This window comes from Dendroctonus ponderosae, unplaced genomic scaffold (genome assembly GCF_020466585.1).
Source record: "Dendroctonus ponderosae isolate FM_Combo_2020 unplaced genomic scaffold, Dpon_F_20191213v2 Dpon_F_20191213_7, whole genome shotgun sequence".
NCBI classification, from domain to species: Eukaryota; Metazoa; Arthropoda; class Insecta; order Coleoptera; family Curculionidae; genus Dendroctonus; species Dendroctonus ponderosae.
In genome coordinates this window covers 6424074-6450778 of record NW_026018916.1, presented here as the reverse complement: position 1 = coordinate 6450778, position 26705 = coordinate 6424074, and the positions used below count along the sequence as shown (strand labels likewise).

The 26705-nt window shown below is 32.9% G+C and overlaps 1 protein-coding gene across 5 annotated transcripts; it reads left to right on the top strand.

The window, feature by feature from the left end:
* The first annotated feature begins 4134 nt into the window (after nucleotides 1–4134).
* Nucleotides 4135–25997, top strand: LOC109543092 (aminopeptidase N). 5 transcript variants are annotated; one of them, XM_019912624.2, is made up of 19 exons: nucleotides 4135–4204; nucleotides 5994–6247; nucleotides 11941–12241; nucleotides 16495–16652; nucleotides 16705–16894; nucleotides 16967–17125; nucleotides 18692–18901; nucleotides 18970–19059; nucleotides 19119–19302; nucleotides 19358–19514; nucleotides 19575–19840; nucleotides 19893–20082; nucleotides 20138–20297; nucleotides 21262–21373; nucleotides 22077–22258; nucleotides 22541–22708; nucleotides 24913–25053; nucleotides 25113–25194; nucleotides 25252–25997. In XM_019912624.2, the coding sequence occupies exons 2-19, from the start codon at nucleotides 6223–6225 to the stop codon at nucleotides 25414–25416; spliced, it is 2940 nt and encodes a 979-aa protein (XP_019768183.1). In that variant the 5' UTR covers nucleotides 4135–4204; nucleotides 5994–6222; the 3' UTR covers nucleotides 25417–25997. The 5 variants fall into 5 exon arrangements, with proteins under 5 accessions (XP_019768183.1, XP_048524150.1, XP_019768185.1 ...); XM_048668193.1 differs by having other exon boundaries at nucleotides 4152–4265; XM_019912626.2 differs by having other exon boundaries at nucleotides 4152–4271; nucleotides 16717–16894.
* The last annotated feature ends 708 nt before the right edge of the window (nucleotides 25998–26705 follow it).

The window sequence follows — 26705 nt, the reverse complement described above, 5'->3', positions numbered from 1 at the left end:
TATCTAATACGGAAAGCATGCATCAACCACTGCAATTGTCGTAAATAATATTACAGGGATTATTACTCGACGTCATTATTTCAAAGTGCCGACGTTGCTTTCATTTTTTTTATTTGTCATTGTTAATTCTTTATTCTGACGAAATGCGTATCAATTGTTCAGGTATGGTCAATTAATAGCCTTGAGGACTATATGGATGGAGCGAAGCAAAAACATGTGACAGATAAATAGACGAAGACTATAGTGTCCAAAACTTAATAAAAAATTAGTAATTGCATTCAAAACTTATGAATACGAGTGAATCTGTAAATATTTTCTAAGTACCTGCTTCGAATCAGATCTATTTCTCTGATTCAAACTATTTCAAAATTCTGTAGAATGTTGTAAATAAATATTCAGGTTTAAAACTTGAACTCCCTGCCTGCTGCTTTATAATATTTAATGTTATATTTTTTAGCTCAATTTTACTCTGAAACTTCCTAGATTTCATCCCTTACGTGCGAAACTGGCAGAATCTACCATTACACACTTGGAAACAAGTCAACATTTGGAAATTATAATGCACCAACATTTCATGCTTTTCCAAAACACTAAAAGTAGCAGCAGGAAAAATTAAACAGGCTTTTAGCAATTCATGACCCCAAGAAGCAAAATGCGGAAAACTAACACTGTTGAAAAGTGGGCAACAAATTCTTCGCCGATTAGAGCACGGCTTATATTGAACCATTTCATGTGGGCACTTGCAATAAATCTAATAAATATTCAATCAAAACCCGCTATATTTACTAACTCCTTATAAGTAAGAAGTTTCATGATTCATAATCTAAATAACCCAATAAAGTCAAATGAAGCTTAGCCATAATTGAATATTAGCTAACAAAAACGCAAAATGGGTCCGCTGACTTCACTGGCATTACGCATTGGGACATTCTTCGTCCGAGCCCATGAAAAATGTTGACTTAGGAGACGGAATGCTTCATTTTTTCACATACTAAATAATTCAACAGTCTGAATCAACCTTTCATTTGAATAAAAATGCCATAAATTTTCTGCGCTTTATTTTTGGAACTTTAATTATTCGAGTTGAGAGCCTGGAATAACATAGACCAGCAATATTACTTGTAAATGAAAGAAATAGCTGGATGAAAAAATGTAAAAGATGTAGAAAAAAGTCTAAATACTTTATTGAAATTACGAGGAAATAATGAATGATCAATATGTAACATCCGAATTTTCCAAAACTTAAATGCTGTTTACTTTGTGAATTCGACAAAACGTTAGATTAGATTGAGAACGAATTTGAAATTAAAACTTAACAAAAAAGAAGTAACTGATTAAAATGCAAGAGTATTACTAAACGTTTATAAGTAGAGGCAGGTAAGGAAGCCGAGCCCGCCCTTGTTGATCAACCCAAATCTTGCCCAAGAATAAGAAAAAGCTGCCGAAAACCGCCACATGTCTTATGACTTTAATGATCTAATAATTCTTTTTAATTTATTTTTTTTTATTTCAGTACACAGTTCGAATGACTTATTTTTTGTAATGGCACTGATGAGTTTTCCAGCAGCAAGCCTCTTTATTTATGTGTGTTTAAGTATGCATATATTTCTAAAAGCTGGAATCATTTCAATGTGGCACATTTATGAGCTAACTGCCATAAAACAACTTATTTACTGAGTGAAACAGTTAATTGTGTGAAAGGCAAGAAAATTTCATTAAATCAATTAACAGTTAAGGAAAAAACAGTAAAAATTTCAATGCGACAAAATTACAATACGCGTTCATGAAAGTGAACACTAAGAAAAATTGATATTCTGAAATGTGCAGAAATTTGGAAGCTTTTTAAAATGCAGAGTAAAACATAGATAATGATTGTTCAAGATATTTTTGGGCTGTTTTGTGTTCTTGTAGTAGTTTGCGACATAATTTCATACCGAAGTATGTTTGAGGACACTGAGACCTATGAACTGTAGAATACTTTTATAGAATTCCATTTCACAAAATTTTTGCACATTTTCAGTGCAAAGTGATCTTTGTTGGGACATTTTTCAGTCAAGTACAAAGAGCAAGAGCACAGTTAAAGCCGTTATGGGCTAAGCTGTGTTCTTAAAAAACTGCAATTCTTCCAATTCTGAGTTTGACCCATCTGGTTCTTGGCGGTGAAATGGAAGTATTTTTAAGGCCTACAGATCCAGAGCAAAAAATTTTAAAAGAAAATAATTAGCACAAAGTTTCTTAAAAAATTGAATCTATTTTAAATTCGTATAAAGTGGAACAAAAAACAGGGAAAAGCGTAATCCCGAGTTATAATGCTTGCTCAAGTATTAATAATCGTGCTGGCAAATACATTTTTACTGCCGCCTTCGAGGGCAAATATTCACAAAGCAAAATTTAGAGGAAGGATATTATTTGTGAGGACCAACCGACTTTTCAATCGCAAAGAACAAACACCGTACGTCTATACACTACTTTTAAAATCCTTTTTTAAGTTGAGTTATTTTAGCTATTTGCAAAAAAAAATGGAAATTGGGATTTCCAACAAAACCATCTCCTCAGAAGGTGGTGAAAAGTGTAATGGCATAAACCAGGGTAAATCTTTAAACGGAAATAAGACTGAAAGATGCGAAATTAACGAAGTAGTGGACCTGAGTGACAAACGAATGAGGAAAAAAGCGCCAAAGTCGGAAAACTTTTGTTCTCTCTCGTTCGTTGGACTATATGGAAATTTGGAACCGAAATTAACCGATAAAAAACTGGAAAACTGAACCTGAACTGAACCGAATTGGAAAATATCTTATCTAAATAAAAAAATATATCTAAACCGGAACGTAAATTTAAAATGTTGCCTTGGACCGAAACCGGAATGGAACAGTTATTTCGATTCGGTCCCGGCCCGTGGTTTCAACCAGTGGCTGATCCTCAAATGTTTTGAGGTTCCTCCACTCTTTTCAACTTTTATTTTAGTAGGTAATTTAGGTAATTTTCCTCACTTATTTTAACGTTGCTCTGTTGCAAATTACCAAAATCTTGTTGGCAATAAACATGATTAACATAACTAAGACAAGGTGTATTTTTCCAGGATCTTTAGCGTTCCTTAGTTGCTCAACAGAAAACCATAAAAATTTTGACATTTTGTAACCGTTTTCAAAAATAGCAATTGCTATTCTTTATTCTGCGCTTAAGTGTCTCCAGTTCCCAAGTTTATCAAGACCGCTTTTAACTACTGCTCGCCGCCATAAAATTTAAATAAATCTATTATGTACCAACGATATGACATCATAGAGATAATAATCTTGATAGCCGCAACTTACTAATTGATCCTCTAATCTGCAACGATGTTGCGTGTCCTCAAAACAACAGAAAAAAACCTACTAATTTAACTGAGTTTGTGCGTTAGCCATTGGATTGATTGGAGTTGTAATGATTTAGGTTGAAATAATAAAGCAGGCAGCTGGTGCAATATGTGCATCATGTATCACTAAGTGTGATTATTAAATATTCCTGTTGACCTTCATTTGAGGAGCATTACGAAGCTGCCTGCCCGCAGTGATGGAACTTGGGAAAAGTAACATGCACTTGGAAATTGGAAATGTTTTAAAATTAATTAAACGATCATTATTAAGTTGCTTATGATTGATCTGGAGTTTGCTATTTTAAGGCCAAAAATAATGCGACTCCTGCATTTGCAGCTCAAAACATTGCAACAAATGTTCTCTTATCCAACAACAATTCAATTACATCTTTGTGTAGATTTCCCTTTAACTAATTGCCTTTTGTCATTTCATATCTGTTCTTTATTTACGCGAAAGGGTTTTGAACCGGTCGGTGATAGTAAGGAAACTGAAGAACAACAGTATTGTAATATTACGTCTTATCTTCTCTTCATTAACATTTTTTCAATCTTATCTCAGCCTTCGCCTCTCGCTTCATTTAATTTATTGTTTTTTTATGAGGCAGCTTTGTTGCATATGCGCCGCTTAAGGGGGGGCAGCTTATTATGAGACTGATATCGCACACGACCGTAGGTACCAATCCGGTACCAATAATCACATGCGCTAGATAAAGACGAATATACTTGAAAAGAACAACGATTAAGTATCAGATAATTTTGAACGAAAACATTGGCGCTCCGAGTGAAAATTCAAACGACATTTGTTTAGTTTTTTCGCGCATTTTGTAAACGAAACAATCGGAACAGTTTGAGGTGATTATCGATTAATTTTTCGATTGATGACTAATTAAGTGAATAAACATTGGCAATCAGTGTGAATGTATGGATTTTTTCTTTATATTTTGGATTATTGGGCCTTATTTTTTGTTAAATTTTGTTGCGAATAAGTATATATTATCCATGTTAAATTAAAACATGTTTACTTGGTGTTTTAGTGAAATAATTTAAAAAATATCGCAATTTTTTGTTAGACCTTTAAATTATTTGAAAGGTTGGATGAGATTCACTCATTTTTGGTACTTTGTGTTGCAGTTTTCCCTAAGTTTGGTTTGTCTGTAAAATGTTGAGATTTTTTGTGTTAAGCAAGCTTTTCAGGCAGAAATTACGCTGGTGGTTTAATGCTCAAATATGTATATATTAATCCGATATACCTATTCGAATAGTTCCAGTTGTTCTTGTATTAATTTATGCCGTACTCCTAAGATCATTTTTTTAAATCGCACATTTTCTCCTATTTCTTGTATGAAATCTGGGTTGAATGAATATCTAAAGGTGTAAAAACTACAACGTCTACTGACTTTTACTCAGCCATCAATGCAAAGTACAAGTACTTGTACAACTTGTTAGTACCTACGGCAAATATACGCGAACTTTATCCCGACTTTATACTTTAAACTAGGAGTTTAAAAATTCAGGATTTAAATTAGACAAATTTCTTTGCTTTTAAATGAACAGTCAGTAATTTTCAGATGATTACTTAATCGGCTCATTAGCAATTCCGTCTAATAAGTTCATTTACTTTAGGTTTTATTCAGTATTCAAATATGTGCTGATGAGATCACATATTTGCGGTTATCACATGAAAATTATTTGCCATACTCTACACGCCTTATTACCTAGGGAATATTTCTGATTAATATATGACATGGTAATGTTTTCAGCGAAGCCTATTTATTATCCTGCAGTAAACAATTTAATTTCTAAACATTCAGTACGTTGGATATAATATTGATAACCCAAGGAGAATGAGAATTCTCAACCAAGTTTCTTATGAGAAATTTTCAAAATGTCTTTTTATAAGATGAACGCTCAATTAGTTGGAAAAAGAAACAGATTGCGGTTGTTTAAATGGCACAATTTCCACAATTCGACCGAAGTATCTGCTTAATGTCACAGGTGAATGTCTTAAGAGGTTTAAAAATTAACGTGTGAAGGGTATAGTGGTCTTGAGCCTACGCAAAGATCAGACTAATAACCTGGTGGGCAGAAACTGGACACTAGATCGTTATTTACACATATTTTTTTTGCAATTTGCTTCACAAAATTTAGATCTGAAATACTGTTTAAATCATCAGGTAATCCAAACTATAATCGTAACTGTAAGGAGACAAAACCACTTGAAATTAAGTATCTACTGAAAAATGCTGGGTGTTTCGTGTAAACTTCGATAATCGGAGGCAAATTTCCCTATGCTGCTTTTATAGTTAACATACCCATAAACAACAATCACTGAACATGCACGTCCAGACAAAGTATTAACTGGAAAATTGTTTGTCATAGTACAAGATTCGACTAATTTACCTTCCAGTAGGCGGTCCATGTGGAGGAAACACCAAATTAAAAATTGTTGAAATTTGAGTTTACATTGCAAAACTATTCAAATAAACGTGATCTATGTCATCTACACCTCCTCAATCCCAAATTACATGCAAGGAAGCTCTGACGGTTTGTGTCGAGAACTGTTTGCTTACTTTACATGATTCACTAAAGGACCCAATGTTTGTTTTACTTATTCGAATGAAATGTGGTAATTTTTCATTAGGAATGGATGTGGTAGCGGGTTTTCAATGTTAGTTCTTCACGCGAGTTGGTGCGCTATTAGGCCGAGTGTGATCAACAAACAGAAGGAAAAACATTTTCGGAAAATTTTCGAACTTGAATGGCATCGGTGCGGCTCATCGTGAAGATGATCTTGGTCATTTGGTGAGAAGTTCGATAATTAGCCAACTGAACTTAAGTACTTTAAAACGGGTGAGAGATTGAATAGGAAAATGGTTGGAAAAATTGACTATTCGGGTGAGTATTAAATATAATATAACAGTTTAATTAGTTCACTCTGACTTTAAATTTACCCAAACTGCATTAAGTGTTAATTTTCATACAGGGTGATTATGTGAAGCAACACTCCTATATTTGTCCTTAATATAAATAATGGTTCAACAATATATATTTTAATGCAACCTTGTATATGTTATTTAAAATTTATGGAGCACAATAAGTTTCTACCATTTTTTGTATATTATATTATATTAAGCAAAAGGACACTCCGATATTCTTTGGATCAAAAAACGACGATCTGACCTAACTTTTACTAGAAAAAATTAATAAAGAGTATCTGGTTCCTCTGCCATTAATGATGAAAATTATTTTTGTTTTAAATTCTAAATAGGTATCGGGAGAATTATACAATGGATTTTCTTCGATATCTTTTGTTCCAAAGAATGTCGCAGTAGCATTTTGACAATGTATATAGTTACGGGACACCCTGTATATTTTATGCAAAAAAAAATTCCTAGATTTTCAAATTTGCTTCCATGGAAAGTTTGTTAGGAAATTCCTAGTTTGTTGGGAAATTTCATTAAATGAACCCATTATTCTTTGCTTCATTTGGGTCGTTGGCTGCTGTAGGATACATCTTTTCCATCACTTTCATAAATAAAATCGCGCGGCATCAAATCTGGCGGTCGGACAGGCCAAGAAATTGTTTACTCAGACCATGCCCTTAACGGACAGATACATATTTCACGAAGAGAAAACTTTTGAAATTATTTGCCATTATTTTCGCCTGTTGAATTTCAAATTAAAACAGTAGCACTAAATGGCAACAGCCCTATTACCGGGTAATGAAAACTATCCCTTTCGATTAAAATGCCTACCAAGTTTTGAAAAACACAGAATGTCCCGATAACTTCTTGTTAACGTAATTATTTTTTAGAGGTACAAAAAACATGGTCAGTTTAATTCATTTTAATTTTTAACTTAAATAGGTATAAAATGTTTCATCAAAAAATTGTTGTTGCTATTTCCTTCTGGTTTAAGGAATGTTACTTAGGCACCGCTTTGTAGAATCACCCTGTACTTCCTATCGTTATAACATTGGCCGCAAACTTTTTGCTGTTAAAGCAACATAGTCCAGAGCAACCAAAACGTATTGGTTAACATTCAAAATCTTAAAAATTTACGACTCCACTCTCGTTAACTTTACAAAGTGTCCACTATTTTAATTTTTATTTTTTATTTATTTATTTCCTATAGAATTTATTTCCTATAGAAACGGCTATCGACCCAATCGGTCTTTCTGCCCTATTTTAATTAATTGTTTATAAAATCTGAAACAAATATGCATTTTCATCAGAAGTACCAAATGAAGTCACCAACTTTACCACAATGGTAATAACCATTGTGGTAAAAAGATGACGTAACTTTTAAGTCACTGACTCACGTTTTAATTGTTCTAATTTACATTTGAATAGTTTTTGAAAATGTTATGTGGGTGAAAGTGCCGACAATAGAAAAACGTGGCCAACATACCAAATTGCAGAGTACAGAATATACGGCTTTTGGAAGTTGTTAATGAAACCATGACCTCATCATTAACTGCTTTGAATTGGACCATCGTCATTCATATTCCGAACTGTCGCTGGTAGATCAAATTTTCGAAAAATCGTTGAGGTGAGATCCAGCTCAATGAAACATTCTCCGTTTGATTCTAAATTTATCGGAAAAAATCGAACATCTAAACAGAATCAGTTGTAAATCCGCGGGGTAGATAAAAATAGCGAGAAACTGTGCCAATGCCAATGAATGAGTGATAAAATGTTGCCATATGGCCTGTCTGGATTAACACGGATTCGGATACGAGCTGCTGCCGAGGAAGTTGATAACAATCAAAAATCGCTCACAAGGATACGAAGGCAGTTAACCACTAAAATGAGATAAATTAAAAAATACTGTGCAAGGATAACTAGCAGATTAGAACTATTTCCTCGATTAAAGACACAAACCAAAGTGCAATAAGCCAAACGTTGTATATCTCTCGTATTCGCTTTATGATCGAATGTGGCATAAAGCTGTGTTTAAATTGCAATTCTGCCTATTAAAATGTTCATCTAGCAGTAATTGACGCAACGGTTGTTTTAATAGCAATTATTACTTTTAGAGAAAACAAGCAGTGGGCCGAACATGTTTATTTCTCCGTTTGTTTCATCTAATTTATTTGCATATCAACCTACGACAACTGGCAAACAAATATATTGTCAAGCTTTACAAAGTCAACTACTGACAAAGTTCTGCGAAAAACGCAAAAATTCAAATTTTAATTAACCCATCAAGTTAATATTAGAAGAACAAAAATTTTGGATTCCAACCTTTATTTATAAGCACACGTTCTTAGGAGCTTGAAACTGTGTTATGCAATTAGTATGTTAAAAAAAGCCCATTAACTTACGTATTGACTGATTTACGATGGATTTTATCCGTTGGCATTGCTTTGTAAACGCAAAGTGCAAACTTGCATTTCTCAGTAAATAAATAGTTTAAGATTATGGTATTGAAGCCTGGAAACAATATTTGAAACCAAAGTTTTGAGACTCTTTTTATTTTTACTAAGTTTATTATACTACTTACTATTTAACGTTCGAAATTTTTTTACCCTAAAAACCAACCAACTTTATTAATTCTTAATTCTTCTTTTATATTTTTTTGCTTTCTATTAACATTTTCATCTCTTAATGTGTCGTTTTTATGTTATTTAATTTTAGTAGCTTGGTTTCATTTCACACCCTTAAGTTAGACTCAGAAGCAGAATTCAAGGTGTACTCGTCAACCATGTAAATTACTGCATTATCCATACTCACGCTTAAAAATATTGATTAATTGTATGTATTAAAGACTAGACTATTTTATGTTGAAAACAGCGCAAAAATAAAACCACGGATTCAAAGATAAAGACGTTTTCTTCCTTGTGCAATTCTTGAATTTGACTTAAAGTACAGATTCTGAAGTAGGTACCATAGGCCCGAGTAAAACTGATGTAACAGCCAGCAACTTAAAATTGCTAAATAGAATAGTACGTTGTTTTTTACTGCATTTTATTACTCCAGAGAAATTTCTAAAATTATTTTATTCATTTTTTTCACATATGTATTTCATTTACGAAGTTCTGCACTTTTTAACCGTTTTTACTCTAAAACATTGATCCTACCAGTCAGGGTTGATTAAATCTTTTGATGCCAACAATTTTCTTCATGATAAATTCTATAAATTCTCCATCTTTCTTTTAACGATTAACACGAAGTCATCTTAGAATCGCTTAACATTGGAAACCATAATATAAAAAGTGCTGAGATTCATTTTTCCGCTTATCAACGCAAAAAAATTTAAATTATACATAATAAACATTTTTTCTGCAACTATTTATATGAACGTTGCTCATCAAATTTCGTCGACTGGATTATTAAACCATATTCATTGTTGCATGATACAATATACATTGCCGTTTTTATACGATCCGTCCGGATCATAATGTTTGATTGTGATTTGAGTGTGTTCCGAGATTTGGAACCGTGTTCCTGGAAATTTTCTTTAAAATTCCGATGTTTTGTCATCATCCTCAGGACAATTTAATGTTATTACCTTTAGGATGGCTAAATAAAGATGGCAAAACGTCGGCATGAAAAAAAAACGGGTTTGATGGAACGCTGATTCATATCCCGTTTATTAATCATGCCGCAAAGTCAGTTAATTTCAATGCCGGCTTTTTACTATCTTTATTAAGACATCCCAAGAGAAATTTCAAGTTATTGCTCTGAAGACGCGTAAATAAAAATGGGAAAGCGTCGACATTTTTAACGGCAGACTTTTTGGTCTAACACGGATCCAAATCCAGTTAAACAATCAGTACGCAGACACTTTTTTTTTAATGTCGACGTTTTGTCATCTTTATTTAGCCATCCTCAGAGCAGTTTTATGTTATTGCCTTGAGGAAGGCCAAATAAACCCGGCAAAACGTCGGTAATAAAAACCAGGCCTTCAGTTAAGTTAAGCAATCACGCAGCAAATCCTGCTTTTTAATGCAGATGGTTTTCACCTTTTTTATCCATTTACATTAAGACAGTAACATAAAATTGCCCTGAAGATGGCTAAGCAATGATAGCAAAACGTCGACATTTTTTGAACACAAGAAATCTAATATAATATTTATTAAGCTAATTCAAAATATATTAAAATTTTGTGATAACGTGAACGCAACAATGGTCATTCAACTCACGAAATTTGGTTTGTTAATCTGGTATTTAGAAAAAGCTTCTTTTAATTGCCGGTTGTTAATTAGAAGTAAACATCCTTTCGGCTTCGAAAGAGATTGATGTTACGATCTATGTAGGTCAGTTGCACTAAGATAAACTTCCTTGTTCATTTCTGTAGGAAGGGACTTGGAAATCAAGGCAATTGTTAAAAGCCGAATATTGAAAATTTAAAATTTTTCGACCCCTTGCGAACTAGTCCAAGAAGCCTTTTTAAGATTTTATTTTATCAAACATTCGCAATGGCAAACTCATCATATCATTTCATATTCACGTTTAACACCGCTGGGAAATTCGCATTTACAAACATAAAATGAACGGTTGCAATCCTTTAGGTATAATTTATTAAAATTTGCTCCATAAAATGCGTTTCGGGCTTTGATCTATCAATACGTTATCACTCTATAAACCATTTTAGTTTCAGCGCTTCAAATTTAACTAGCTTGAAATATTGCATTAAAAGGCCGTTTTCCTAAAGCCGATTCCATGCAAAAACTGGTGGTTTTTCGTCGAAATTCCCGGCGCGCGATTAAGCGCTTAGTTGAGCGTCGCGACGCGACTGGAAAGCGTCGTTTCCTTCATCAGAAACACGTCTGGTTTAACGAGATCTCCAATTAGTTTTCGAAAAATTACAAATGACAGGTGTGATTTTGAACCGACAACGACTAACGATTGTTATTTTGCGCTAACAGGATTCGACTGTTCAAAACATCTGGTTACTTGAACACTTTGAGGAAGAAAACATGGTCGGATATTATAATCAAGGTATTCAGCTTGCAGTCTGATTTTAAGTGATTAATAGTTAAAAGTGAATCTAGAATTTTTTATTCTTGATAGCGTCGATTCAATGAAAAATATATTGAAGAACCTTCAGGCCATTTAATGAATAAAGTCCATCAACAACTACCAAATTCTAGATAAAGTATTTTCGAGAATAATTATTCATACCCGAATGGCACACTTTTTAAATTGTTCTTGAAATCGTTACTATAAATTATGACAGACATTAAGGGAACACCCTGTACACACGCTGTTATTTATATCGCGGTCAAAACGGTTTTATTATTTCCACTTAAGAAAGCATTATTTGTTAAACTATAGTCGCAATAGTAATAATTGAAAGATTTATGAATCGTCGCCATAATAAGCTAAAACCACTTCGTATACGATGACTTTAAAAAATATGAACAACCGGCTATTTTTAAAAATGATTAAAATTCCCTAATTAAGAGGTGCCATTTAACCTAGACTAGGATGAGCTCTGTATTAAAGTATGGCAAACGGTTACATTCCGCAAACAATTGGCTCATTGCACAATAAGTGCAAGATGTTTTATTAACAAATTAAAATGCTACATTTACTCTTAAAGTTTGGGAAATAACATGGATATTTTATTATATGTTCCAGGTGTCCCAACTACGGTGGACCTCGAGAACAACACCAACCAGAAAAAATACACAGTCAATAGGCCAAAAGGCAAAAGTTTGGTCATATCGAGAGCACTCTGTACATTAATGGCAATAGGAGCGCTTTTGCTGGCTGTTTTAGTAGGCCTAGTCGTATTTTTCTTAGTTCCTAGAGGTTGTAGTGCAGACTCAAACAATGCTGTTGGCTCTCTAGTCCGAAAAGAAAATGTTAAATTAGCCACAAGTCCAGAAGATGAAATTGATGAAAGGCTCCCGAGGAGTATTAAGCCCGTCCAATACATGTAAGTATCAAGATTTGTGGGTTTGAGTAACAAATAACTAAAGCACTGAAGTCTTCCCTAATAATTCCATATAAATATATACACGAGAAACTATTTTCAATATTTAAACTGGATTATTATCATTTTCACTGCACATAGTAAACTAGGGGGAGTTTTCAGTGATATTTTTTAAAGTTCAAGGATGAGGCAATCGTTCGGGGCAGCCTTTAATTTGTTCTGGATCCTTTGAATTTTACGTTTAGGTTGGGCATGTTTTATACATTTCTCCAGGGAACAGTGGGGCTTTATCGGTGAGAGCGGATTTTGCCCTAAATTCGCAATTTTATTATCGACTTCGCATAAACTTCAGCATTTACCTATTAACAAATTGCTTCACTCTAAACCGAGTATTAAAGAAATTACTTTACTAATAACGAATTCTTTCAGCTACAAATGAGAACAGTAATGAGAACAATAAATTTAAAAAAATGGAATTTACTGGGTTTTAACATGGATTTGAAACCGCGAAAAAATCCAAAAGACAATTCTCTAAAAATAATATAAATGCTTAAATGAGGTGCGACTTAATAAACACAGGAATTTCATTGAAAAGCAAACGAAGCCTGAAACATAACGTGACAGAACTGGGTTTATGGATCTCGCTTTCCTTAATTTTCCTTTAGCTTTTAGTACCAAGTCGAAAAAGGATTGCCGGGAATTTTTCCATATTGTTTCCAATTCATTGTCGATTAGAGGAATGCTTCATTCCATAACCGTATTGTGTGGAGTCACGATTTTCTTTATTTTATTTTTGTCTATGTTCCAGCTTATTTATAATTAGAAGATTTTGTTTTTATAATCTTGCCTGGCAGATTCTATTGTTATGCGTTGGTAGAGTTTATGATTGAAGAGGAAAGTCATATAATTAAATTAGTTCTGTTATTTGGAGCAAACCTCAACTATTTGAAGAAATAAACAATACCTTTAAAGAGTTTGGTGAAAATTTGGCATTACAGGCAAAATCAACGCGGTGTTCACCCAAAAATCCTTTTTTTTAAACACATTTAGTGATAACTGCGTCAATTCCGTAATGCATTAATCAATTTCCATTACGTCGAATTTAGATCAATGCTCACGGAATGAACGAAATTCTCTAATCAAAAACCTAACCATATTATAATAAGCATAATTTTACAGTTATAAGAACACAAAAACAATTGTTCAATCAAACCAATATTTTTTATCAAGCTCGAAATGTGTGCCTGTTTAGGATCAAAACAAAAAGCAGCTAGAGATTCCAAATATTTCGTAGTGATTATTTTATGTTGTGCAATTAATTTAAGTTTCTTCAAACTTCTGTTTCATCATTTCTGATATCAAAATGAGATAAACACGCTACACATCAGAAATATCTAGAAATTTCCTAAATTGTATATTACATATTTCAGTCTGGAGTGAGCCGGAAAATAAACAACTGAATCAGACCCAGAAATTGGTGGAAATCGAAAAGCAACTAACCATTACAAAAAATGTACAATCATATATAAAAGAGTTAAAGCACTTGTAACAGAAGCAGAGAATAGAGTTTGGGCAGACAATAGAAAGAAGTAGCAAATCCAAACAGAACTGTTCACAGTATTATGAAAAATGTAGGCAAAGAAAACCACAAGAACCAATGTGCCGTAAAAAGAAAAGTGACAATTTGAAAGAAGAAGGAAGAAAAACGAACAAAATATTTTCGAGCTGCTGATTACATTTGCGCAATTAATATTTATTTTTGAGGCACTTTATCGAATGCCTGTAACAACTGATAAATATTGCCAATTTTCGAACCGTTAGGCTAGGCGCACATTGATAAGGCATTAATCTATTGTTTTATGTTGAATCTGTTCTGTGAACCTTTTCCGCTAAATTAATCGCGTAATAAATACAAGAGCCACGACTTCTTCCTGGGACAGAGTTGACCTTTCATGTAAATAACTTTTAAAACATAACTATAATAATATTTAAAATATAACTTTTTAAATATATTTTGAATAAAGCGATCAAGTAACAGATAAAACGATTCGAAAGGAAATATTCAAATGTGTATTAAAACGAAAAGGGGCAATTTGATACCAGACCAAGAAAAGTGAACAAAACACTAGAAAGAACATGTCTAAGAACGCCAGGAACAGAATCAGACAAACATTAAACCGAGAGCAAAAGAAGACAAAAATGGAATTAATATAAAATAGAATTCGGTGCAAGTGCACTAATTAAACTATAGGAAAAGTGTTTTAAAAACGTTTTAAATAATGCAATCAAGAAACCAATAATCAACTACATCAATTGAATCAGACCAACTGAATCAGGAAATAAAGTAATAAAATAAAGTAAGTAATTTCAATTAATACTTCAGGTATTAAAAACGATCTAAAATGAGATTAATGGTTGATGAAACAGGAAACCAACCACTTTTGGCATATTTGCACATAAACCGAAGTAAATCAACTTCTAATCGGACATGTTGATAAATAGCCAGATTGCAAGAGGATTTTTCAGACATCCATCTGCACCCACACACGACAGCCCAAAACATTAAACGTTAGATTTGCGAAATTGTTGTTCTTTCTCATTCAAAATGTCGATTGAATGAATTAACCAATTGAGCAACTACACTCATGAGTGTCTAATATTACACATCGAACGGTAAACAATCACGTCAACTATGCAAATACTGTTCTATTATTATGTTTTATATGATGTCGGTTAGATTATTGCTAATTTTTACGAGTCCCGAATGTGTGTGAATCGAATTTAGATGTCAAAATAAATATCAATTAGGTGCGATCTTCTATTCAAACAACGCATTTCCGTTCATAAATTTCAAAAATATACCTGAACAATGTTTATTTGATATCTAATTAGCCTGGCAAGAGAACTGCAGACTGATCAATTTGTTCCAGCAATTCCATATTTCCCAATACTGGAAAAAAATGTTTTTCCTCTTAACTACATATTGTGACCCAATTATTTAATATAAATTCAGTTTTGCGGTTTGAAATGTTTAGATTAGCAGCCATATTTACATACAAAACAAAACATTGAAATAATCTGCTCAAAATAGATTCGAAATCAGATAAGTGTTATTTTTATCTAGACAGACCGAAGCCATTTACTGAATCGAACCGAAGATCCAATACAAATCCAACAGTAATTAATTTAAAAAATGTTTCTGATTTTTCAGAAAAATGTTTCTGTTTCTGTCTTGCTTTTTTTGCAAATTCCTGTTGGCTTGTTCAAATCAATTAATTGATGGAATATTTTATTGCAGCGATCATGCGATAATTTTTGCAAACTGACTCACTTGGCTTGGCTTGGCAATGATCGTGAAACATTTCAAATTTGTATATGCAGCATCCAAAATAACATGTTACACATTTTATGCAACAACCTGTTTTAAAATTGTTCTTACATCATGGGTTACTTTCATCTCTGAATTTGCAATAATACATGATCCTCAAAAATGAAACGAAAATAGAATAAATTCAAACAAATGATAAAATATTGATTAAAAATTAACTTAAAATTTCCGGATGTTGGAGATGTTTTACATGATTTCGAAACAAATCAGATTTTACTTTTTACGTTTATTGAAAAAAAAGTTTAATTTCATGCAAAATGCCCAATTCTATAATGTTTCTCGGAAAGGAACCAGTTGAAAATTGAGAGAACCGAAAAATGTGAACTGAAAAACCCTTCAACTGAAGAACGATAAAGACATTATTTGGTCTGATTGGACCCAAATTACTAACAATTACAAAATTGTATTTTATTGCCATGGATGCTACATATTTTTAATTTTTCAATATTGTTTGAGAATTATAAACCTTAATTGTTTAAAACTAGTTTTGAAGATCGGTTAAAATCTTCTCATTTATTCCTCAGACTGATTACCTACTTGGAAAATTGGTTATTTTTTGTTGTTGTTTAAGACGAAAATAATTATGAACAAATCGATATAAGGTTTTATTATACATTTTCAGAAAATTAGATATCACACCTAACACATCAGCTATAGCTAGTGCAAATATTTGCATTAGACTGGCTAATTTTAACTTAGGTTCAAGGAACGTTATATTTTCAACAAATTTCAGTGCAGAATGATTTATAAATTGGAATGCGCTGAATGTGGAAATATAAAACCAATAACTTTTTCCAGCAGCCCAATTCTTTAAAATGTATTTCAGGTCCTAAAAAGTACGACTAATTGCAATCACGACTATTTCCAGGATACAACTTAAACCGGATTTTCATAACTCAACAACTGATGGCTTGGAAATGATTACTCTAGTCCCATCGGAAGACACAGATACCATCATCTTCCATGTAAATAAAATCCACATTCGAGAGGATTCGGTTACGGTGAAGCCGACAGAAAAATCAGAAGGTGCCTATTTAATGAAATTGATAATAAATACATACTTCTATATTTTACGAAGCGGTTTTTCTAGAGTCGTTATCAATTTCATCACAAGAGCATCTGGAAGGCGAAAGATACGAAATTGTGTTGGATGATCAGCTAAAGAAAGGCAAAAGCTATGTTCTCACTTTGCAATTTCAGGGAGAACTGAATAGTCATCTACAAGGATTTTATCAAAGCCACTACACAACTTTATCAGGAGATTCCAGGTTTGCCCCCGTTCAACATATTAATTTCTTGAATTAACTACTATTAACTACTATATGTAATAATACTTTTAGGTTTGCTGCAAGCACGCAATTTTCACCCACAGACGCAAGACGTGCATTTCCGTGCTTTGATGATCCGTCATTTAAAGCGAAATTTAAAATAAGACTTGCAAGACCTGCAAATATGTCTTCACTATCAAACATGCCTCTTGAGAGAAGCGAAATGTTCGAGTAAGTAGACAAATTAAAACTACAATGGACAGATATAGATTATGGACCAGGCCAATTTGGTTCAGAGTTAAATTCAAGTATTAAATAAAATGTGCTCTTTTGCCAGCTTCTTGACTATTGGCCTTTTTTCGATAATATAAATAATCGAGCCAGTGCCACAATATTTGACTAATTTGAATTTGTTGCTCAAATCTTTGCTGATCAAGAAATTGATAAAATCGCGCATTGCAGTGTTTTTAGAAGTTAACTGTGATCTGAAAAAAGTGTGATCTCTTGCCACGTTCTCCGAAATATGCCTACCTATTATTTAAATTGCAAAAACCCATCAATTAAAAATAGGATTTAAAACAAGAGTTAATTAAAAATTAATTTATGGGCGACAATAAAATTTAATCCATTTTTCTTCCGTTTTATTGTTATCGCTTTTCTGAGGATTCGAAATGGCGCTTATTACTTCCTGTCATACTTTTGTTGTATTGCGCATCTAATCCTATTTTTTAATCTTCTTTATTGTTACCCTATTGTGGTATTCATAAATTTGCCATTTCAATTTTCAAATGAGCCTAAAAAAGAAGAAATCTGAAGAGATCAGATCTGGCGATCCAGGTGGCCAACAAAGTGAATCATTGGTTCCCACTAGTCCAACTGCCTTTGGAATCGGGTTTTTTTAGGTGACGTGGAAGTTGGAAAACTTCATAAACTTGATGCAGCAGAGCATCGTTTTGCTGAATCTTGTTAATCAACGTTATCAAAACAGTCTTATAGACTAACTATTAATACATTTATATCTTAAAAAACTGGCTCAATTATTTTTTGAGCTAAATTGCTTCGGTGGGCTTCTTGAATTAATAAGGCATATGTTCTTCTTTCCAGTTAAAAACTGAAAACACTTTGCAAAAATAGATTTTAGGTCAACTTTGGAATAAAGTCTTTGATCCGGCAAATTGCAATGCAAAGATCGCAAGCAATAGTGATTAAAGCACTGAACCAAATCTTCTTTATTACTCATGTAAAAACTTACGCGAAATGTTACTGTTCCTATTAATATTAACCAATTTTGATTAAGTATGCAGTTTCTAATATAGTTATTTCAGCACGAACAGAAATTCTGAGATTCAGACAATAGTGTCTTAATTCAACACAAAAGTTACATTTACGAATTTGCTGAGCTTTGAGCGTCTGACGGTAGAATCCCATCTTTATAATTTTTTATTTCAATTTTGGAGTTTTGTGTTACGTTTTACGTTCAAAATACGTACGTTTTTAATTTTTTAACTTTGCATCAATTTAATCAGCGGCAGAAGGCGCCAAACAGCTAAAAAATGAGCAAAAATATAGACATCCCGAAAACGTTCTTTGCTTCTGAACATTGATGAACCACAACATTTTAAATATCCTCGAGAAATTACCGCAAAGTTCTATGAACGTCCGGAAATTACAAATTCGCGCTTATGCTCAACTTCTCAGCAACCCAGTAACTTTGGCGCTTTTCAAATCATATTTTAAGTTCATTTTTAGTTCTCTCTGGATTCTAGTCGAATAAAATGTTCATCTAACCCATTCTAGGACGGCACAAGGCACATGGTTTTGGGACAACTACCCAGAAACACCGGAAATGTCCACTTATTTAGTGGCTTTCATCATTAGTGAGCTAACACAGCTACAATCCACAGACGATTTAATCAAAATCTGGGCAAGACGAGAGTTTCTGACCCAAACTGATTATGCTGGAAAAGTGGCACCAAGCATTCTCAGATACTTTGAAAATTACTTCAGGTGAAGCAGAAACTTAACTAAAAAAAGATGAATTTAAGCTAACAGTCCCATGTGTTTGGCCGTTTCAGAGCCGACTTTCCTTTAAAGAAAATTGACATAGTTGCGATTCCAGAATTCGGCTTCAGTGCCATGGAAAATTGGGGATTGTTAACGTTCAGGTAAATGAACTGACTCCACCCTCAAAGCTATTTATCTCAATTACTTCTTGTTAATTTAGAGAGAGTAGCCTTCTTTTCGACAACTTCAGTTCAACTGTTGAGGACAAGCGAACAGTCGCGACCGTTCTGTCGCATGAATTAGCACATCAGTGGTTTGGAAATCTTGTTACCCCAAAGTGGTGGAATGACTTGTGGCTGAAGGAAGGTTTTGCCACTTACTTACAGTATTTAGGAGTTGCCCATGTAAGAAGCCAACAAGAACATTTTCAGAAAATTGTGATAATCTCGATTTAACCAGGCTGAACCATCATGGAACATTCTGGATGAATTCCTTCCAAGTGAAATCGAACGGGCCATGTCCTTGGACGCCTTGGAATCCTCGAGACCAATCAGCTTTGATGTGTGCAACAGTATGCAAATCAAGCAAGCCTTCGATGAAATATCTTACGCAAAAGGTTGGTTAGCGCCGGTTGAAACGGTGAGAAAAACAAACGAAAATCGAATGGAACTTTTAGGTGCCTGCATAATAAGAATGATGAACAATTTCCTTGGAGAAGAGACGTTTAAAAATGGCCTAATCAAATATTTGCAGAAATTCAAATACAGCAATGCCAATCGCAATGATCTGTTCACCAGTCTCACTGAAGAAGCTCGTTTAAGGAACGTTTTGGGAGCAGGCGAATCTGTTAAACAAATTATGGATACTTGGACCGAACAAGCAGGGTTTCCTGTCATCAATGTTGCTCCAGATTACAGCAGAAACACGTTAAAACTTGTTCAGGTGGGCACATTAAACTGATGCAACCAGTCGAACATCTGGTGTGCTTTTTCAGAAAAGATTCTTTCTGACTCAATCGGACTCCAAAGATAAATTCCTATGGTGGCTGCCCATTTCCTTTACTTCCAGTGTCTCGCCTAACTTTATATCCACCACACCTAAATTCTGGATGAGAGGCGAAGAGGAGATTGTGGAAGAAGTTGGTCCCATTGGGGAATGGTATCTTTTGAACCTGAACCACACCGGTAAAAATTGTTACCAATTTTCACAACCCGGATGTTCAATTATTATTTTGTTTAGGATATTATATTGTGAATTACGACGAACACAACTGGAAACAACTTATAGACCATCTGATGGATTTCACTCCAATTACTTGGGCGCAACTAATCAGCAACGCAATGGATCTGGCTAGAGCGAATCAACTGGATTACGAAATACCTCTTAAATTAATTGCAAGGTAAAATTTTTGCATACTTTTATGTACAAGATGATTCAGCATGAACGTCATCAGTTTCTTTAAGTAGGTATGGGAGTAGGAGACATTTTTTTAAGTAGGTATGGGAGATATGCATTTTTACGAAGCTTATTTTAATACAAAAAAGGTGAATTTTGCTTAAACTTAAGAGTATTTTCTAATTGAAAATATTACATATTTTTGATAAAAATGCGAGCGGCTCAATTGCATACTATAAACGTTAGTTTTTGAATCGCTGCCTGAAAATTATCGCAAAATTGTGGAATATTCTGTAATTTTATATTAGTTGGAATACTTCAAAGTTTAGAAGACTAGTGAGTTATTCACATTATAAAAACCAGTAATAATGTTTGATTTAATGGCTTGCTTCTTTACTTTTTTCCCAAATATTTCTATTTTTTTTCTCACAATCCATTTGGCGGATCAAACATTGATGTTATGCACTAATAGTTCCTTTGTATATGTTGTGAGTTAAAATTAGCGTTTCAATCACTGTCTCTAAGTTTAAGCCATTTCTGTTAATTTTTAAGTTCTCAAGAGTTGGGTTACTTTAGAACGGCAAATACATCTTAATAATCTTCTAAAAATTGAAAATTTTCTTGTTTTCGGAACATCATTCTGCGTATTTTCTATAATCTATTCAGCTTGTTTGATTCCCTTTCAACGTAATTTTTTTATCAATTTCTCAATTTATTCCTCAGATTTATTTCACTCTGTAACTTAATGACGCTCTTTTCTATGCTATATTTTATAGTTTATATACAGTATAAATTTTACTTTGTTTTAAATTTAAATATTCTATTCCATGCACCCGTTGCTCTTCATTTGGTAACAGATGGCCATCAATCTCTCTTAGAGAACTATCATAGATGCATGTCTGTTTATGGATTATATAAATCCATTATATAAAATAATGTTTAATCCGTGAATTCACATTTTTTTTCAGAATGGGAATACAAGACTCTGCTATTATGTTCGTGCCAACAGCTGTAGCATTTGGAAAACTGCAATTTCTCAGTGATATTTTGCATGATACTCCAGTATTTGGCATATTTGAAGTAAGTTTTTACATGCATTAGCCAAATTGCAGGCTGTTTAATTCTTATCAACAACCGCGCAAGTGCGAGCATGATTTTACGACTCAAATTTCATGCAAATACGGTCTACATTTAATATAATAATTATAAACTTTTATGTAGCGGCCTTCGCCACTGACTGTTTTCGACAAAATATTACTTTTTGTTCAATTTCTTCTACTTGCTTCTTCATATCAGTGAACTTATGAAATCGTTATTTGTTCTTCACTAATGAGCGCAAGCTTAAATTCTTAAGTGCGGATTAACAAACATAGAAACTCGGGAGTACTTTTGCAGATATTAAAACACGCACGTTTGTTAGTTTAAATAAATATTGTGAATTCTTGAAAGTGTTTGTTACGTTCAAAGCGGATGAATTCTACTTTTAATCGACCGATTCGAACATTTTCTTGAAAACAAACTAAGAACTACAAAAAAACGAAAATTTCTTCTCAAGTACACGTTTCCTTAAGATACGATCAGTGGAACACAAATTACCATGAAACTAGGCAAACAATCGCGAAAGTTTGAGGAAATGGAGTTCTAAACAAATTTTCCTCAAGCATCAATGTTCAGGCGATAAATTCTAATCGGTATTTTGAGGAATCGAACCATAACTTGATAATTAAGCATTTGCCATCGTACAAATCACATACGCATTCAAAAACAAATATTTCCTTCTTAGGAATATCACAAAGCAGTTTTTAAAATGGCATACGATATTGTGGACTTTAACGACAACATCGACCATTATCTCACTAGGAGAATAAGGCACACTGTTTTGGAATGGTCCTGTCGAAGTCCTGAATCCAGATGCGTTCACGAATCTCGATCGCAGTTCCGCGCTTGGATGACCAATGGGAAAACGTAAGTGCACAATTCTATTGCCGATTATCAAACAATATCAGAAAATAAGTGGATCCTTTAACGGGCTCCAATAAGGTATGAGTCTAGACCTAAATTTAATAATTCCCCTAACATCTTTAAGTTTGTGCTAATGATATAAAGAAACATCTGGATGGAAGGTAAGAGACATGAGAAAATGAGTAAGAAACCCCAATTCGCTTTGCACTAAAGTACACAACATTATATAAAATTTTTGTGGAATTTAAAATTGAACTTCCGTGTTCTTCACTTTTCCTTTTGCAGAATTCTCCCGAATCTTCGATCAGTGATTTATTGCACAGCAATCAGAGAAGGCTCAGATATCGAATGGGACTTTGCCTATAAGAAATATCTGGAAACCAGCTCACCGACTGAAAAAAATGTTTTGCTGGATGCCTTGGGATGCACCAAGTTGAAATGGCTTCTCTCAAGGTATATCTTATCTTATCACTTGTCGTTATTTATTTATTTTACTAACAAGTGTTTCATCTAGCAAAAATTTACTTCGCAGTAAAGTTCCAGCCGACTTTTCTCTCATATTTTATGGAATATTATACAGAGTGTGTGAAAAATCATACCCCAACCATCGAGATATAATCGGCCACCTTAAAATAGAGAGATAAATTGCTGTTAATCATACCATTATAATAATTGAATTGCTAGTCGATTTAAAGAATTTCTAGCATTTCCAAATTTCCATAATTTCAGACAAGCAGGGAATAGTCGAGAAGGAAAAAACGTTCACAACAATTTTAAATTTTGAGTTCGAGTACTTTGTTAAATAGAGTCAAAGTCTTCTGATTTCTTTAGAACTACTCTTTTACTATGCAGACCTACAGAATTTCTATTAGAAAATTTTCATGGAATTTAATTAGTGATCCAGACAAAATGTTCAGTTTTAAGCGGATAGAATATAATCCGAAGGTTAGCGTATGGTTTTTTGAAGAACCCTGGATATGTCATTCTCATCCTACTATGAGGGATTAAAAGTCAACTTTTATATTAAAATTTAAAAAAAATTGTGTATTAACATTTTTTATTTCCAAATATTAAGTTTATTTTCTATACTTGTATTTATTGCCAGCTTTACCAAAATACATGTAAGTGAGTTAAGGTGAAAGATAAAAAAGTATCTGGCTGAAATCAGTCAACAGATATATTTCAGATGTAAAAATATGTCCAGAAAGATCCTAAATAGATAGGGGTGTGAGTACACGTATTTTTTTTATTTAACTGGTTATATTAAGTACATATATTAAAAAAATATTAGACATTTATTATACAGAATCCTGCAATAAATAGATGTCGCAGATGGCTTGTACAGAAAACCCAATTTTATGAAAACTTTTGCACCTATACAGAGCGATTTAAACAACGTCTTAACCTTTTACATTTATTAACAGAATAATTTGTATTTTTTACTATTGGTTTTTGATAATTGATTGATTGAAAAATAGGATTTTATTTTCTACGTAATTCAAGTGAAATAATTGGGAAACAAAATTGTTTTGTTTTTATAATACATACATTTCCAGGCATATTCAAATGCGAAATTTTAAGAAAAAACGTTTGAAAGCTATAAAATGTGTATGTATATGTCTATATTTAAATCAAATTCATGAAAATTAGTAAATATCCATTTCACTTCAATGAGTTCTTTCTTTTAAACTTTCCAAATTAAAACAAGAAGCAATTTGAAATTTTCGCGTTTTTATATTCTATAGAATAAAGAATAAGAAAAGTGTATTCACTTATTTCTAAACGATCCTGACAGTTTCTTAAAAATTTCTGAAAATTCTCATTTTTTCCAACTTAATAAATCTGGATTCAAAATTAATACATTTCGGTTTCATAATGGTTGTTTTAACTAAAATACGTTCTCTTTAAAAATTCGCCCCTTTCGAACCAAAGCAAGTAACATTTTCACCTGTTTGAACAAGACACTTATTCAATGTTCGCAACAATCCCTCAAAATCCGTATATTTTCCGTTTGGTAAAACTGGTCTAAAATTGTTCATCTTATAATAGAAGCTTCTACTCAACTGCGCCTTCTCCTTTAAACATTCGCATCCTCCAAATTAAAGCAAGTGGCAATACGAAAATTTCACGATCTTTTTTCACTTGAGTCTACAAAGGCCTTGAAAGTGTGATCAAACAAGCCACAAATCTTGATTTTTGTCAGCCATATGTCGATATTTCTCGTGAAAGTCTAGTTTTCATTACTAAACCTTGTAATTAAGCACATGACGTTACAATTTTCAACGTTCCACGACATGGCCTGAATGGGTCTACTGAAAAATACATCATATACGTTATTTTATTTAGTTCCGCTTTGTAAATGTGAGAATATTTTCAGAATTTTTTTTCTATACTCTATAAAGCAGGAACAACGAAATTTTTAGCGCAGTTAATTTGCAAGCTCCCGAATGCTGACTGATGCACTTCGAATATTTTATCTTTCACTACCAAATAAAACATCTTCACCTAACTTAAAGGACGTATTTGAAAGATAGACTCGCTTGTGCACTAGCTTCTAACCCATTTCCTCATGTATTCATTTCATTCTAGAATCAGTTTTAGCGCTAGAGCTTATTAACCCCTCAGTTCGAATTCTGTAATTTGGAAATTATTTGCAGATATTTGGATAAACTAATTGATGGTTATAGTATCAGGATCCAAGATGCGGGTAGAGTGTTTGAGTCAATCGCTAAAAACAAAGAAGGGACTCAGATCGCTTTCGATTTTCTTAGAAAGCACTGGAATTATATGTTAGAGCAGTAAGTAGTACGATTCTCAAGTTATCAAATTATATGCAGAATTTATGTGCGTTTTCTAGTTATGGGGATGGTTTCAATATTTTGGGTAAAATGGTGCAGGCGTTGACTGTGCATATGAACACAGAATTCCAACTTGAAGAAGTAAGTGATTATCTAAATGTTATTCGCCTCTCAGAGTTTGTAAAAATTAATTTTCAGTTGGAAAGGTTCAGAGACAGTATCAAAGCCAACATCAGCACAACGACCAGAGCGTTTGATAGTGCAATCGAACGGGTAAAAGGCAACGTAGAGTGGATGCGGAAAAATTACAAGCAGGTTGAAGATTGGCTAACAAAGCACCAAGAGCAATTTATGTACCTTTAAATGTAGATTCTTTATAGATTAGAAAATTCTCGTATGTTAGTAACAACTGGACTTTATATTAATTTTTTCGCTCGTATATTAAAAGCCGTTATTTTTTTTTTACTTCTAGCAATAACCACACGACATTGAGACAATTCATTTAATTAATTAGTTGACTGCAACCATATCCAAAAACTTTCAGTTCAAATAGAAAGTTTAATCGCCCTTAGTGAATTCTAGTGCCTTAATTCTAAACAAATAGGTCTCAGTATTTTTATTTTAGCTTTCACGCACTATGGTTTTGTGATACTCTTACTTATATATTTATATATTGTAGAACAATTTTTTTAGATTTTCTTTTTATAACGAATACGCAGCCCTAGGCGAATAGAGTACCTAGAAGGCCCTTGACACGTTTGTGTCGTTTTTAATCTAATTTATAGTCTTAACTATGTACATTTTTTAAGAAAAACATATTTTTATTAACACACCCAATTGTTCTGTATAATGGATTGTAGTTGAAGGATATACATGCAATAAGTACAGCATAGATATTACTAGTGTAAGTAACGTAATATATTACCTTAGAAGTAAATGGATAAGTGACGAATAAACTGATTTTACCACTGCACTATTAACATACCGTATGTTCGTATGAGTACGATATTTAAAGCAACAACGAGCACATTTATTAATATAATTTAATAAAGGTTTTCAATAACTATTAATGAAATATAAAAAATGAAAAAATCCTACCTAAAATTTAGGCAGAAAGGCCGAAACAGATTTTGAACGTTGCGGTCGAACCATAAAACGCACGCAAAATTTGAGTTTCTTTTTCTATCTGAAACAGTGCTTATTTATGTAGGATAATATATTTAAATTTTTGCATCTCATTTAGAAACACCTTATATACGCGTTTATATATTAATTTTAATTTCATTAAACTTTTTCATAATGCAATTTAGTATTAAAATTATTAGTGTTACGAGTGTATATTTCGCATATAAACGTATAGTGGGGATTGTATGTTCTTTTTTCTTCAGTAAATTACATTATTTATCTTGTCTTCTGAGTCAGTTGATGTACTTTTGTCTGTCACATTATTTGCATGTGAATAAATAGTTGATTTCAAATTAATATTTTCGATTTTTTTAATTTTTATCGGTAGCAAATACAAGTTAAATAATCACATTTTAAGAGATCATCTAATAATAAGAATTAATAATAAAAATAATTAGAAACGTATGGACTCAAGTGAAATAAATGACGAATTATCTACAATGGCGGCTATAATAAAAATTGTAGAA